Source organism: Echinococcus granulosus (assembly GCF_000524195.1).
Source record: "Echinococcus granulosus chromosome Unknown EG_S00048, whole genome shotgun sequence".
Classification (NCBI taxonomy): domain Eukaryota; kingdom Metazoa; phylum Platyhelminthes; class Cestoda; order Cyclophyllidea; family Taeniidae; genus Echinococcus; species Echinococcus granulosus.
The window spans coordinates 514,497-531,099 of NW_020170428.1; the positions used below are offsets into that span (position 1 = coordinate 514,497).

General features: G+C 42.3%; 2 protein-coding genes across 2 annotated transcripts in view; one reads left to right on the forward strand and one right to left on the reverse strand. All coding sequences in view use genetic code 11, as the record gives it.

The window, feature by feature from the left end:
- The window catches only part of EGR_05967 (Lariat debranching enzyme), a gene marked incomplete at both ends in the record, with an annotated part of 8,230 nt that extends 2,663 nt beyond the window's left edge, over positions 1–5,567 (reverse strand). The window contains 8 exons of the mRNA XM_024495216.1: positions 91–365; positions 1,752–1,876; positions 2,302–2,465; positions 2,533–2,662; positions 2,706–2,888; positions 2,962–4,361; positions 4,403–5,209; positions 5,286–5,567. Of these exons, the coding sequence (XP_024350435.1) occupies positions 91–365; positions 1,752–1,876; positions 2,302–2,465; positions 2,533–2,662; positions 2,706–2,888; positions 2,962–4,361; positions 4,403–5,209; positions 5,286–5,567 (3,366 nt within the window). The remainder of the gene's footprint in view (positions 1–90; positions 366–1,751; positions 1,877–2,301; positions 2,466–2,532; positions 2,663–2,705; positions 2,889–2,961; positions 4,362–4,402; positions 5,210–5,285) is intronic.
- Positions 5,568–6,121: 554 nt separating this feature from the next.
- Positions 6,122–11,233, forward strand: EGR_05968 (Kinesin-like protein KIF16B; the record flags this gene model as incomplete). Its single annotated transcript, XM_024495217.1, has 12 exons — positions 6,122–6,132; positions 7,074–7,156; positions 7,251–7,435; positions 7,477–7,509; positions 7,543–7,598; positions 9,118–9,236; positions 9,280–9,349; positions 9,380–9,461; positions 9,506–9,573; positions 9,965–10,062; positions 10,298–10,483; positions 11,001–11,233. The coding sequence occupies 12 exons, from the start codon at positions 6,122–6,124 to the stop codon at positions 11,231–11,233; spliced, it is 1,224 nt and encodes a 407-aa protein (XP_024350436.1).
- Positions 11,234–16,603: the final 5,370 nt, after the last annotated feature.

A 16,603-nucleotide genomic window follows, 5' to 3' on the forward strand; every position in this document is an offset into this window, starting at 1 on the left:
GCAATGCAGATGCGCCGCAAACCAGAATCTCGGACGCAAACGACAAAGCAACTGTTCCGCTGGTGGACTTCCTAGGGTATTAGCCTCTACTTCAGCCCTGAAATGACGTTTCCGCATCAATAGACGCTGTGTGTCACCGTAGTGATAGATGCCTCGTGGCCAGTCATGACTCAGCATGATGTCCAGACGACGGGAGATTTGACCGAGACGAAAGACTTCGAGGCTTCGAAGATGATAGACGGAGCGCTTAGTGGCCTCGTTGTACGGTGGATGTTCGAAGTGACCAAGGCAATAGTCATGGACTTTGTAGATGCCTGAAAAACCACCGATTCGAAGACCTGCGAATTGCACGACTCCAGCGTAGCCTGAAAATATTGAAGAGCCATAGCCACCTGCGTTTCTATCTCATCTCTATTTCCAACTGTCTATTATATTTCATATCTAACTACGTGATCATCAAATTCTGACTAGAGGGAACATGAAGAGGGGTGAGACAGTACCCCCCCTCCAATTCCATCTTCATGTTCAAATCTTCTCACGAGTAAAATCAGCTGACTAGGATCTTGTCTTGTAAGAATGAGCAGACTTCCTAACTGCTTCTTAGAGGGACGCTGCTTTTGTACAGGCTCAAGGTGTACCGTATCGCGGCAATAGATCTCCGTCGTAGTTTTTCCTTGGCCTTCAGCAGTTGAACAGTTCAAATGGGGCAATTGTCTCTGCAGGCTTCTGGGGATGAAGCGATGAGCTGAGAATCATTTGAGAATAACAATTTATTCATTTGCTCGCTCAACACTAGAGGAATTCAAAAGCTACGTCTTATTGCAAGTCAAACAGAGAACAAACAATCTAACAACGGGACGATTCTATAGGCTGAAAGAATTGCAGGAAAAATTGATGGCCTTGGAAGCTTACTGTCATCGCCTAATACATATGACACTCATTTGCTTGGCTGCCAGGACTTTTCATTCCCAATTAATGTAGGTGTAAACAAACTGTTTCATTCTCACATTCAACATTGCTCGAGGGTGTTCATGACACGTCAGTTGAAACGCCAATACGCAACAGTTCCGAATCCTCAAAAGACAGAGACTTCTGAAGAATTTGTCAATGGAACGCCAACAGCTGTGAACTTCCAAATCGTCCATATTCTAATGAGGGCTCAAAGTCCACATCCCTTAATTTTAAGTACGAATACTCACAAAACGTGACTGTGACTCAAACGATCACTATGAAGATGAAACACGTACCCCTCGATAGGTCTTCACTGAAGACGTTACATTGATGAACGCGTATTTGTTCTTCACCTTCCAAACTCATACAAACGAATCCTACGTGTCACACGCAATTCCAAACGTGGAATACTTGAGGTATAGATCTGTCTCAAATCATCGAAGAGTGAAAATTACCTGTTTCTGTTGTGAGATTTTAGCATCTGACCATCCCACTGAACTTACTTGACCTTTTAAATCGAGATGGAGCACCAGAACCATGACTGTCGTAAACCTTCTCGAGGTGCAATGAGAGACTTTTGAAACCTCTAAACCTTTTACGCAATTCATAGCACCCTTGTCGTCTACAGTCACTCAAAGAGTACGCAATCCTTGATTTGGAATACTAGAGTCCAGAGCCGTGCATCACCGCCGGAACGATCATGCGAAATCGGCAACAATCCCAGAAAAGGGGTATCACGTGTGTCTTCAACAAACCGCCCTCGGGTGTGCAAGAAGACAGACAACACTAGCAAGACTCACCCATATACCAGATGTTTGGCGCCACCCATCCTCCATAAGGCAGTTCCTGTAGATAATTCGACGCCTCATGATTACCTCCCACGAATACGGTCAATATAGGAGCGATCACCTCTTCAGAGTAGTATCTGGAAACCAAATGTTAGAGCTTAACTATCCCACTTACCTATAAAAATCACCCATCTCGTAATACTTCGGTGGCACTGATAATGACTGCAAGTCAACCGGATTTCGAACAGCTTGGAAGTCGCCACAACACAGAACCAATTCCGTCTTCATGCCTGCTTCTCTATCCATCATTTCAATGTCAGCGTACACCCGATCTAGCTGGCCGTGCAAACAGCCAACCACACATACTCTAACCATCTTTCTTCACTGCAAGATAAAGAGGAAGCATTACTCAAAATTGGAAAGTGATTAAAGACCAAAAAAATGTGGGCAACAGAAGATGGCTTTTATTGGAATAAAAAAGAAGGGACGGAGTTTTTAAACAACACGATGAGGATGAGGTTACAAATGCAGCCAAAATTAACATCATCATCGCCCTTGATACCCTCCGCGTCTGTTAGCGTTGCCGTAGGAATTCCCACCCCCACTTCCATAATAGGAGCCACCCCCGCGTTGGCCGTTTCCCATGGGTGAATGAGGGGGCGGAGGATGAGGAGGAGGCGACGAGGCGCTATAGCCGTTGCCGCGGTAACCACCGCCACCGTAAGCCTGAAATCGAACGTCATTACAACTTATGGGAGAAACAGAAAATACGAACTTGACCAAGATGACCCACCGGATACATCTGGCCAGGAGGACCACCCCTTCGATCAAATGGTGACATCATTGGCGGAGGAGGGAGTGGATGATCGTAACCCCATTGGGCAGGATGCTGTGGAGGGGGATAGCTACCTCCCATCCCACCTCTAAAAGAAATGAGCAAAGAAAACAACCTTCATTTTGCCCTACCTTCGATTGTTCCTCTGATCACCACCACCGCCGCCACCACTACGACGCATGAAGCCTGCCGTAGTTATTGACCCATCGGCACTTCTAGGGGACCTCGATCGATCCCGATAACGACGGTCAGAGGGAGGTGAACGACTACGCGATTGAGAAGAGCGGGATCGAGATCGCGACCGAGATGACGATCTGGAACGTGATCTAACAAAAAAGACAAATTATTTCCGGGATTTTTTAAGAAGTGGGGAACAAAAACACCAACCCAGAAGAGCGTGAATCAGATCGAGACCCAGACCGAGACCTTGAATACGACCTAGATCGTGATCTCGAGCGTCGACGGGTAGCCGAAGTGAATCTGGAAGCTCTTGAAATTAACTGAGTAGGTGGTGGAACCTGGCCAACGCTATTCTGCTGCGTCGACGGAGGCACTCCCGGTGGAGGGTATTTCAAAACCCCTCCCGGTAAATCCCCACTTCCAGCCCCGGAATTAACCGCAGCAACAGCAGCAGCGGCTGCAAACTGAGCATTCATCTTCGGCATACCCAAATTAGGTGGAGGCGTGGCGATTAAAGCTGCTGGACCCGTGCGAATCGCCTGACCGATAGCAGATTTGGGGTAGGCGGTAAGGTAGGCCAGTTGCGGTAGACCCCGATTCTTTGGACGATCTGCTGGCGAAGCTGAGCCACTTTTCTCTTCTTCCTCCTCTGTTGCCGCCGCACTGACATCACTTTCCTTTCGGTTTCTCGCCTCTTCTTTAGCCCGGTAGAATTCGAACAATCCGAGCCGCTCCCAGCCTTCTGGATCGCGTGGGCGGTCGTGCGAAGGTTGAACATAATACGCATCCAACGCGAGCATCAACTGTTCCGAAGGCGGTTCCGGTGGAAGAAGACGAAGCTTTGCGGGGTCCAATGGGGTAAAATCAAAGTCTTTTGGCCCTATCAACGGGTGCATGAGTCCTGCAGGCAGTTGCCAAAAAGGGGCTTTTGGAATTAGGTCCTCTTCAGATGGCGGACTAGCCTGTTGCTGTTGCTCCACCTCCTCCTCCAACGCCTGATTTTCCACACCTCCAGAATGATGCAATTCCTCTTCATTCTCCTCATAACGACGTCGATGTTGCATACCGCCACGGTAGGAACGATCGTCCTGATGATGGTGGTGGTTGTAATAGGGTTCGTCAAACCGTCCATCACGTCGATAGCGATCTCTAGAAGGCCCACCACGGTACGGCATGAGTGGAGGAGGCGGACCTCCCCTTCTAGTATCGTAAAACTCATCGTCAGGGTGATAGGGAGGCATGTCTCCACCTCTCCCACGTCCCCACCGATCGCCACCACGTCCAGGCATTGGTGGCGGTCCTGTCATGAAGGGTGGAGGTCCGTGCCAGCAAGGTGGAGGATCGAAATTTCCACCTCCGCCACCCCAACCACTGCCAACACCACCTCCACCACCACCACCACCACCAAAGCCCTGCGGGGGTGGCGGGGGTGGTCCATATCGAGAAAAATCGGGAAAAGGTGGAGGCCCACCTTCCGAATGTTCCAACTCGGCTGCTGCCGCCAACGTCTTGTGTACGTGTTCAGCGAAGTCATCATGCTGCTTTTTTAACGCCTCATAACGAGTTACATGTTCGGCCTCCACTTCGGCAATCTTCTCTGCATGCATCTAGCAGAATATTTATGATGCCTTTAAGTACCAGCACTAACCTTATCTTGTTCCGCTTTCCATTCCTTCATAAAAGCCTCGCGAATTGCCTCCTCTTTCATACTTTTCAATACGTCATCGGGGAGGTAGGCATTGGTTTCCCATAAACTGAGTACCCTAATCAATTTAACCTTCTTCTCTTCATCTGCCATCTCAAGAGCCAACGAGTAGACCGGTACAACGATCCGATACAGTGCTGACTGGAAATGAGCGACATCAGAATGGCGCTTGAGGAAGTGAAGAAGGTCATTAATAAGGTACACGATGTGAAGACGTGTCTCAAAGCTGGTATCCATGTTTTGGGCACGAAGAAGAAGATAATCCGCAACGAGATTAGCATAAGCTTCACCACGAGACATCAGTTCTACAGCCCAGTTCTTTCCCTTGGCGATATTCTCCTTAGTACACAGTTCGATTAGCGGTTGAATTGCACCAGAAAATTCTTCTGGGTTGACAGAGAGGGTAGCTGCTGTATTAATGAATGCATCCATGCGAGCTTTGTCTAGACACTGACGAACAGCTTGGGGTTTCTCCTCCCCGATTATCTTGTCGTACTGGGCTTTGAGATTCACCTCACTCCTCTTCACGTCTTCCTCTGTCAATGGAGGTGTCTGCTGTGGTGGAGGTGGGGGAGGGGGGTAGAAATTCGGAGGATAAGGACCATGACACCAAGGGGGTGGGGGACCATTTTGAGGTCCCCAATTAGGCCCCCAGTTACCTTGAGGAGGTGGTAGTGGTGGCGGCCATGGAGTGTTATTCCAACCTTCTCCACCTTCCTCCCAATTTCGACTGTATGGCGGACCTCCCCACTGAGGCTACGGGCAAAAAGACAATGGAACCAACTCGTAAGAAAGGGTCAGAATCGTGCGAAAAACAAGTACGTACATGAGAACCCATTGGATCGGGATGAAAAGACTGATGCTGTGACATCATTTGAGGAGGTGGTGGTTGCTGTTGCACGACCTTTTTCAGTTCATCAACTCTATGTTTATAGTAATCGGAATGCTCCCCGCCAAAGAGGAAGGCAAATTGAGGATTGCCTTGCTGCTTTTCCATTGTCATGTGCTCAAAATCTGGTCCATTACGAGCAACGAATTGGGCTAATTTGTCGATGACGGAGCGCTGTTCGGGATCGGAAGGAGGTTCAGGATCCTCAATTTGAGACATCTTAAGAGAGACTGCAAGTTAAGACGCACGAAAAACAGAGACTTAGATGTTGGAGCAATTTGAGACAAATATTTACACCATTGCAAAGAACAAAATCGTTGAAAAAGAACTAGTAACAACCAATTAATAACACAAGGATGAAAAAACACCCAAATTAACCACTACTTACAACTGCGTATACAAACAAAGGGACAAGAATACGATGTCAGTAGACTGTGGTCAGTAAGATACTGTTTTAATATGCAAAAAAAACTATTTTTAAATGCAAAAAAACCTTTAAATAAAGCTTTTTGATTAAGCAGTTAGGCCAAACAGTCTTAAGAGACGTTTCAAACAAAGAGCAGGAAAAATATGGCAACCCTAACAAACACTCTACTTATAGTTTAGGTATGTTTCGTATCTATGTTAACATAATATTTTGCTTGAAGGTTACGAGCTCTCTAGTAATGATCGAATGTTGAAAGAAGCCGTTGACACGCCTTGCATACAATTCTGTTCCTACGTTATTGCGTAATTGCACAATTTTGCATTGAGTTATCTAATCCGTTCGCTACATGCCTAATAGGTAGCAAGGATTTTCGAAAATCGCTATCTGCGGTTGGCCTGGTTTTTCAACTTTATTACCTTTTTGACTGCAAGCTGGCATTTTTTTCATGTTTATTTGCCTGTGTTTGTACAATTTCATTCGCCTTGGGTGCTTTGTTTATACTGTCAAGAACAAAGGTCATTGTAGGTTGGTCACTTTTCTAATCTGCCCCGGATTCAATTTTTTTAGACGTAGTGCGCCTGTAACTTTGTGCCTATTATAATTTTTAAAAGTTAGAATTTTTTGTGATAGGTGTGCTTTACCGTCAATATGATAAATTAACTGGGTAGACATTGATGTAACATGCAGGTAAATTCACACTCTCTCTACGTGAAAGACAATTTGCCATAACAACAGATGCAGAGGCTATTTTTTATGCACTTTAACTTTTTTAGTTTTACTTGTTACGTTTGCTAGCTTACGCTCCTAACTTTAAATGATTTACTCCGTGTAATGCGTAGAAGTAACATTTAAATAATCTTCGAATTTTAGGCAATTTATTTGTAAGCATCTTTACTCCAATGTGCTTGTGTTTTTTAAAAAAAGTTTAAGGTGTTTTGCAATTTTTTCCAAATTGTTTTTTGTCCTGGCTATACAGTTTGAGGACAGGTATAACAACAACAACATGTTGGTGACTATAAAACATATTAGGAGCTAAATGATTTGATCAAATAATTAACTAGTAAAATGTTTGGTTGCTAGTTTTTGTTTATAAGTAAGGCATATTTAAAGCAACTGCAATGAAGATACATCCCGACTCCAATAACCCTAAAGCTTTGCATGGGCGTTGCAAAATTAGAAGGCTGTCCTTTTATGCTGCATTTTCACTTTTTTAGCTTAACAAATGACAAGTTTAGTAGTAGCTCTTCGAATCTTACCAAGGTAAGGCAGTAGTCTCTTTTTTCCGCCTAATCATTTAGACAAGCTGATGACAATGATTCAGAAATTCTTAGAATTCACTCTAACGCCATCACTGTTCTCAGCTCTAGAGCTCAACCCGCAAGTCGTCATTTTGCATATATTTAACCTCTATTAGTCTTTTATGCTAGATATCTTTCCGCGCCAGTGTACCTTTGACTTTATTTTTAACCCAAAAGGATCCTCCTTGGAAAGTCAAAACGAGGTGCCTTCAATTTTTTATAATCTCACTCCCCTACTTTTCCAGATTTTTAAATGCATTGGATTAAAAACTGTTAAGGAGTGCCTAGATGGGTTTAATTGCAGCATTTTTGCCTACGGTATGACAGGAACTGGAAAGACGTACACCATTTTTGGCACAAAGGTTTGTTTAAACCTAACTGCTATTTAATTGCTTTAACACAGAACTGTCCCGGCCTCGTTCCGCATTGCTGCAATGTGAGTTGAAGGGCTAATAGCCATTGCTCTTAGGCTCTCTTTGAATCGGCGCTACATAGGGTACCGAATGATACGTTTTTGGAAATAAGGTAAATCTCTGAATTCGACTTTATTGTGATTGACTTACACCTTTTGTTTTTATGTATGTGCGACAGAGCGCAATGACCCGATTAGTGGCCCTTTTTGGTGCATTGCAACATGTATCTAATTTGCACATATGCACACTTGCATGAACGTTGCTAAGTGACAGAATTTAGTGAACTCTAGTGCCTCATCGAATACCCAGAATGCAACACAGTCCTTTAACTTAAAAGTTGACAATATGGTGCAGGACATAGAGCCATTTGGTCTGATATGCCTGATTTCGATTACTGCATCCTAATCCTCATCATAAGCGCAGATCTATAAAGCACGTGAATCATCCTCTAAATTGCAAATGTTCTCTGGAAAGAGGATACACACAAAAGAAGAAATCCTATTGTTTGTTTGGTTATTAGTTAGTTGAACGTTTTGGTCATTTAGGCATTTTCTGCTGGCCAGATGAATAGGTGGTTGGACATGGGTAAGTAGGTGGTTGAAATGATGTATGGTCGGAATTGAGAGGGATATGGGATGGATGGAAACAAGGTGGGTGGATACAGGATAGATGGATGGATACCGAATGAATGAGTGCTACACCAATTTGTGATGGAAAATGGACTGACTAATAGTGAGAAGAGACGTGAGTCAATTTTTGCATGTAATGCTGAGCAAACCGGTGGGAGGATTAGGCTTTTTGTATGGACGTAGAGACGGCTTGATAAACAAATGCATTTACTTCTGTTCTACATCGACTTCGCTTCTTTCCAAAAAGCTTTCCACAATGGAAATTAATTTTGACCTCTCTCTACTAAGATATCAGCAATAAATAATGGTTATCAGAATATTCTTAAAACATTAGTAATGTTCGTAGAAATGTTAATGATTGTGTCAGATGGCACAATCATTTCCCACTTTGAATAGATCCGTAACACTTATACGATCACTGGACACTAATCACTTCGAAGAAGTCTACTGTTGCCCATTAACAGCAATGACTAGCCTGACCTTTTAGAACACAATGAATCCACCAATTATCAATTTATTAGGGGATCACGAATCAACTCGAGGCTATCACTTTCAGTAATGACAACCAATCAAAATTGTGTACAGAAAATCAGTCAGTACCATAAGAAGGGACAAAACCGTCCACCAAGTTAATCGGTTCTTTGAACATCGAAAAGAAACATTTTTTCCTTTTTTTCTCCAAGGTTGAAAAATACCACCTTAAAAACCGCCAGCATTAGTGGTTTGTTTGGTAAACATGGCAAATAATACGCACGAGCAAATTTTGTTGTCTATTCAAAGTTAAAAACAGTAAGATGGAAAAATTTTTTTGAATATGCAGATGCCTTTTAATCTCTACATCTTGTCAATTTATTTTAAGAAGTACTCGACGGTTAAAATGACATCCACAGCACCCTCTTTATTAGATTTGGGTCGTCTAATCCATTTGGTCACTTCTACTTAATTCCTTTATAAGTAGAAAGAGCAAATAATCCCTCTACTTTTCGCCCTTTTCTCTTTTAGTTGTTTTGAAATCTACAATGAACATGTATACGATCTCCTAGCCAACTCCACGGAAGACGAAGTTGAAAAGGTCTCTTTACGAGTTCGTGAGCATCCAAGTCATGGACCTTACGTGGAAAGTGAGTTTGTAGGCTTTTGCCACCCAAAAGCCTTCTTTCTTAGATCTCTCGAAACATGCCGTTTCACATTTGGCTGACGTTCAACGCCTCATAGATCGTGGAATGGCCTTAAGGTTCGTGTGTATTTTATTTGGGACACTTAGTTGTACCAGAGCAACGGCTGAAACCCTTGCAAACCCAAAGAGCAGTCGAAGTCATTCAGTTGTCACAATCTATATTAATCAGGTGGGTGGATGCCTTAAAAACGTCACTTATAAGCCACTTTATAGAATGTCAAAAGCAGCTCGGGGGTCGTAGCACTTCAGTCAAAGCTGCATCTAATTGACCTTGCTGGCAGGTGCGATTGTTTATTCACTCAAATGTCTTTCAAGCTCTTATTTATCCATCATTCTTGGTTATAAATTTATTATCAAGTAGCTTTTTTGCACAGGCAACCTTAAAGCCGGACAAAGTTACTTCTGAGAACATTATACAACTCAAAAGTGTGGTAGATTATAAAGACCTCTTCTTAAGAAACAGTCAGACCCAGTCGACCAATTAATCACTTGGAAGAGTTTCTTATTCCCTCCACGACGAACCTCGCAGTGTTGTAAAATTTACCTGTGAGAGGAGAGGGATGATGGTAGGCTTAAGAAAAAGGAAGCAATAGAGATTCCTAGTGTTTTGCTTTTAGAAAAGACATTTTGAAGGAAGGACAAAAAAATTTACTTGTTTTTTATGTTTTTTAGCGAAAAAATCCAACACACCCGAAGCCCATGCTACATGTCGGAAACAAAAAGTATTAACAAATCTCTCTGCACTCTAAGCCTCGTAATTCGAAGACTAGGTGAGCTTCTCAAAAAGAGGAGGGAGGAGAGAAAAATGCTTCCTCCTTTTCTTTTCATTGGCCATTGTCACACTGTTCTGATTAGTGATACCGAAAAGGTGTGTCTCCGCAACCATTACTACGTTAAATATCAAATATCTGGATCGCATTCAAAATGCTCGGTTTCTGGTGATCAGTCGATTATGTCAAGAAAACACATTCTGCATGATATCTGGACTTGTCTTTTTTTTACCAGCTGATATGGCAAAAGAAGAGGCTTTGAATGCTCCACATTCCTCCCCAAGTAGTCCATCATCCTTGAATCATCTGCCGATGCAATCAACAAGGCGACAGAGAATCTACGTACCATATAGGGACTCCAAATTGACTTGGCTTTTACGAGACTCGCTTGGTGGACACTCCAAAACAGCCGTTATCGTTAGTAAGTCCAATTTATCGAGACTTAAAAATTCGGCTTTTAATTCAAAGGTTTGGTCAGGTCAAAGTGAGACATTGTGGTGACATTTTAGTGATTAGTAGTGATGCCATTTTCGAAGTAAAAACGATCTTTACGCGTTTGCTTTCTCAGTTCTCTTGTGGTGATTGGTACCTAGCAACTTTAAAGATTTTTGTAGATATTCACAGACTTCATACCCTTTTGGACAAGAAACCGCCCACATTATAACATGCTCGTCCACCCCATTCTGATTGACAGTCTTCGTACCAGACTGGTCAACAGAAAAAGTGCATCAAATTTTGAGAACAGAGACAGTATTATCCTGAAAGTTCCTGTTTGTAATAATAAACATTTCTTAAGTGCGTGAGCACATAGACTCTTCGGTTCATCATCTATAGATCAGCTTTTCTTGGCCAAAAGTTACTAAATTTGTCAGATACTTGGCTGATCATTCAAACTGGCGGTAAATTTCGTGTCATTACATATTTTGCGTCCACTTCAGCTGTATCTTCATCCGAAATTTGTCGACAGGAGACGCTACGCTCCCTCCGTTTTGCTCAGCGAATCAGAATGATTAAAAACCACCCAATCAGCAACAAGGTGGGCAACTGTTCAATCAACCAATCATCTCTTTCCGCCTTCTGGAAGGATATCAATGGAGACAGCCTCGATCGTCTCAAGGGCGAGGTTGGTGGATGGAGGAAGGTGGGGAAAACCGAGTTGATTAAAGTGTGAATTTGTCACGCAAAATGTCCACTACATTTGGGATTGATAAATCGGGTAGATAATAAATTTTTATGCGGGTTGTTCCCCTTGTGCGGATGGTTTGACTACAAAAAATGTATCCCCCTTGCTAGAAATCTAATCTAGGGATATGGTGGTGGAAGTGACAAATCAAAAGACGCCTTTTGAAGTTGAAGTATTTGCGAATCAAACTTATTTGCTTTAGAACCGGCCAACTTAAACTGGCCTTAAATTTGAAATTTCTTCGCTCCTTTTGTGAGATTATTTGGTCGACTCAGAATTTTTTCCCCTTTAGTTGCAGCCACAATATGGAGGACTACAAATGCAGTTATGTCGACACAAAGGACTGCAGACCTCTCTCGTCGATATTCTGGTAAAATGCAAAACTATTTTTACGGTTGAGGTAACATTTTCCCCAGATGTCGAGGCACTCTCAGAAAGGGATCCGAGTTTATGCGAAAATAGCGAGGTGGAGTTACCTCTATATATCTTGTTGTAAGATGGCAGAAGGATTCAAATCATCCGGTTTTGAGAAACAACCTGTTTATATTTTCTGAAAGAGTAGACTATGCGAGGTAAGCACCTAGGTGCAAAATGTTAAGTATTAATGAACAGCAGTTAAGGTTTTGTGAAGGGTGATGGTAGTTTAATGGTTGACTTGATGTAAGAAGTGGCTTTTTTGCATCATATTTAAGTGTTAATAAGAATGAGTGATTTATCCATTGCCAGTTCTGAGACACTTACTGTCCCATTCGCTTCATCTCCAAAAGACTTCCTCGTAAGATGGTTTAGAATTCAGTATGAGAGGGAAGGACGGGGGAGGGGGAAGGGAACATATTGCCTTACGTCTTCCTCATGCATATCCATTAGGTTCTTCGGAAGACACCTCTCTAAGTAAAGACTCTCACTCTTTCCTTGGCATCAGTTTTGTAAATGAAGCCAAGGTGGATGGGTAAGGGAGTGGATGTGGGTTTGGGTGTCTAAAGGCAAAGTGCTTGTTAAAGCCAAAATTTGTAGCTCGTGTGCATCCCACACGCTGTTTGTTAATTGCTCTGAACTGGGTTTCTAAAGTGAAAGCCTAAAGGGGTCACAAATCTCTATTCCACTTATAAGGAAGTTAGCAACGTACTGTCTTGAATGAGATAAACTTTCCTTTTACTGAATGTTTTGCATGAAGAAGGAATCGGTGGATCCTTTTAATATCGGAAGTTGTCCGACTACCAGATTCTACTTCTCGCTCAATTCTCAGTGCAAAGTAAGTTAAATTAGCTTCTTGCGCACAGTCTAGAGTCTAGCGGGTTCGAAAGGGGTCAAGACTAAAAAGAGTATTTTAATACACTCTGCCTATAGTCAACCGATGTTAACGTCCATTCTAATGGCGAATTTTCATTTGTTAAATAATGCCACTGTATTATGAAATGCAAAAAAAACAAGGAAATTTAACTTACAGTTAATCAAGATCAAGCTATCACAGACCGCAATCTCATTGGTCAGTAAACTTGGCCGCCTAATTTCATTGGTCAAACACAACTGCTACTTAGTTTGTCTTTAGTAGTGATGGGGAAATTGATTTTGGGGCAACAAGAGTACAGAGGTTAATAATTCACCCCTGGCTAGTCATTAGACACGAATTTAATATGCAGACACACCTAGTTCACGTGCATTGAGCCCTCTCCCTCTGATGTCCTTCTTTAATTTTTCAGCTCCACAAAGTGGATAACCTGGAAGGCAATCGCAAGACTAGGTAAAAAATTAATTTGCTTATTATTGATAAAAATGTGCCCTCTTTCGCTAAGTAACTCTAGAAAATTGCAAGACACTCGTTTAGATAAATTGTAAAGGCAAACTACCTAAAGTCGAAAAATTTTCTAAAGTAAATTATTGATAGTTCTTCATTTTCCAATGGGCTTTGCTTGAGGCGATGAAAGCGGATGAGTACGTGTAGTTGTAACAAGCTCTGCTTGGACAGCGGGCTGGATTCCCTTTCTTTAAGAGTAGCGTAGGTAATTTGCAGTATCATTGTAACTGATGTGGAGTTTTTATAGATGTTTAACAGGTATCCACGCGGAATGAAGAAGGAACCCAGAAATTGAGGAATAAAATGAACAGATTATAGGCGGGTCAACTATGTGGGATCTACCTGAGCTTAAACATTTGTTCTAGATGCCTGACTTGTTTCTGCAGCAAATACATCCTGGTAATGTAACCAGGGCCTACGAGGAAATGTATGGAAGGGAAATAGGCACAAATTCTGCTAGTAAAAATATCGGTATAAATACTGGAGGTTTTTTGCTACTTATTTTACCTTAAGTAATAAAGTCATTTTGTTTTTTGTAGAAAACAAAGATTTGTCCAACGAGGCACCCAATGCTTTTCAGAACGCATTGCACGACAATTAAACCTTCCCCAGATCAGCAAAAACAGAAAACAAAGACCACCGTTCAAGCTTCGAAGCTGCCATAGCGAAAATTTAGATCCACTGGAGTTCGAAGCGGTCTCCAATTCTTCAAAAATAACTCTAAATCGCGGCTGCCAAACCTATCATGTGGTTAATGACAGCAATATCACTGAAATTATCTCAATGAACACGGAAAGTGGAAGTTTTGACATTCATCTTCCAATAAAATTGCACTCAAGGAGCCTCCCAAACATCTATGGAAAGTGGAGAGACCCGAAACCACTTTTTTCCCCGTTCAAAAGCACTTTGGAGTGGATTCGGAATCAAGATCCTTTAAAGAGGATCTACACCTCTGGCTCTTCGACACGAATTATCTCGACAGACTCCCTGGACATTCTTATTCCTCAGGATATGGATGAGGAGGTTAAGCAATTCAAACACACCCCAAAAAGCGATCTATTCGTTCCCGAATTCATTCCACTACCTTCGGTTAATTCCCCAATATCCTTAATTAATCCAAAAGCTGGAAAACCTTTTAAGTACTCAAAGTTCATGAGAAAAGACGGAAAATGTTTGAATCCACATCATGAAGAAATCAGCTTAAAAGCAGCGAGTTATGCAGATTTAACAGATTATCAAGCCTACTTTCAAAGTAGACATGAAGATTCCCCGGATCATACCAATGACAGCATTTCATGGCAGCTGAGCCGGAAAAGTAATTTGCTTCCTAGAGGTTTATTTCTTGATTGCCCTTTAGATGCTGAACCAGACGTTCTGACAGCCGTCACTTCTTTGCGAGCATCCACATCCAGCTTTGGGGATATGAATGAAGAAAATCGCTTTCTGAGGTACTCAAGATTCTCGCATCTGCTAAGTTGATGCATGGGTGTCTCTAGTACTTGGTTGTTAGGAGTGTGAGTCCTTTACGGCGGAGAAGCATGCTACTCGAAAGGCATTTAAGTAGCATGCGACCTTCTTATCATATTCACTGCTCAATATTAAGAGCTTTCTTCTTTAAATAAGTCAAAAGAAAACGAAAAATGCTTATATGACTTGCATTTTGTGAAGGGTTTGTAGGAAAGTAACGCTAAAAAGGTTTCGATACATGGTGTTCTATTTTAGGTTAAAGAAGCGCATTTTGAAGGGGTTGTTTTTAGTGATACGGAGTTTTATGTTAATCTGACACATTCTCTACCCATTCGAGATGGTTACACTAATTTGTCTACCACAAACAGACTAGTCTCACAATGAGGATAAATAATTTGTTCATTTATTTCCTTTTTTGAGCAAATCTAGTGACGAACGACCCGACCACTTTGCCTTAAAGTAATTTCTGCTTTCTTTTGTTCTCCTTCTTCAAACGTAGAATCCAAACAGCTAAGAGCAGCACAGACATGGTAAACAGGATCGACGAAGGAAAATACGGTAATAGTTATTTCTGTCTCGTCACTTCACCTCACCTCACCCAGAAGTCGCCTCCCCAATGCACGCCGCGATTTTATGGTTTTGTTAAGACAGCACGCATCTCACTAAACGGTGGAAAATGCTCTCTCCAAACGTCTCCGATAGGTCCAGCCTATCTTTTCCTCTTTTTTGTAATAAAGCGACTATTTGTGAGCATAACCAGAGGGGTAACGTAAAAAATGCATAGTGGAACATCCAAAAACGTTGTGTAACTGCCTACTTAAGCAATTGTTTCTACTTTTTCTACAAAATCAGCAGTTAAAGTGATATTTACCGTGGCATAGTGTTAGACACTAGCTTATGTAGGTAGACTAGGCGTATTTGTATGCGCAGCCACAGTATGTGACTGCCTCCTATTGGCTAAAATGGCTATTTTTTGTAAAAGTGACAAGTAGTAGCTCCTTGAATGGATCAGCTTTACGGATTTAGTAGAAGCGAACGTGAACGAGTAAATGCATTTGAAACCTGGGCTTTAAGTTGAAGCGTTAACATGTCGAGTTAACAACCATGTGGCGCCAATGAAGGTCAAGTAATTCCACAAGATTTTCTTGAATGTGTTTCAAAAAAACATGGCACCAAATTTACACTACTTTCCTAAAGATTTGTGACCGACTGATTTTTTGTTTGAAATATCCGAAAAAGAAGGTGTTTTTCCTCAAAATTCACACCTTTCACTTTGTCGAGGAGATGAACTACACCCATAGGTGTTCTCTCGGTAGCTGCGATGTGGCGAGCCAGTAAAACAGAATGATTTATTTTTTTGTGCAGAGGGCATGGATAAAAGATTACTAGAGACTAGAAATCCCTTGCCGTTTAACAGGCAATAAAACAAATGTCAAGTAATTGCATTCCTTAATTTTTTAATGCTAATTCGGGAAAAAAGATAATACTGAATTTGCAGGAGGAATCTGCGTCAAAAGTGTGTCCTAAAACCTCCTCCTCCCGAAAAAAATTATGGAAATTTTCGGCCTTTTGACTTTGCGACCGAATACCCCTTTCGCGAAAGCAGATAGGCGTAATCTTGATTAGGCTCAACTCTTTCAACACTCTCCCCTGATAAATCCATCTGTCGAAGGCCAAAAAGTGTTTGTGCTTCATGGTCTACCTAATCACAGCACCCAACGCCCAGTCCTATCGTTATCATCACTTCGTGGCATGTATGTGCGCACGTGGATACGTTGCGTGTTTTTTTGTGCTGTGTGATGTAATGTGATGTGATGTGACGGGTGCGGTGTTGTGCTGTGTGGAGCTGGATCGGGCCTGGGTCTTGTGGCAGTGAATATCACCAGTGCAATCACTAGCACGTAACACGAGCAAGTCGACGTTCGTTCACACTGGCACAGCCAACCAATCAGCTAACCACTTAACCAACCAATTAAATGTCTCGGCAGCGCCATACAAACTGCTAATTGGTTGCCACACGTAAGGCTACGCCGATGGCACTAGCTCTTGACCATGCGGTAAAGTCAACAGTAGGTGATCCTATTGTTTGCGTGTGG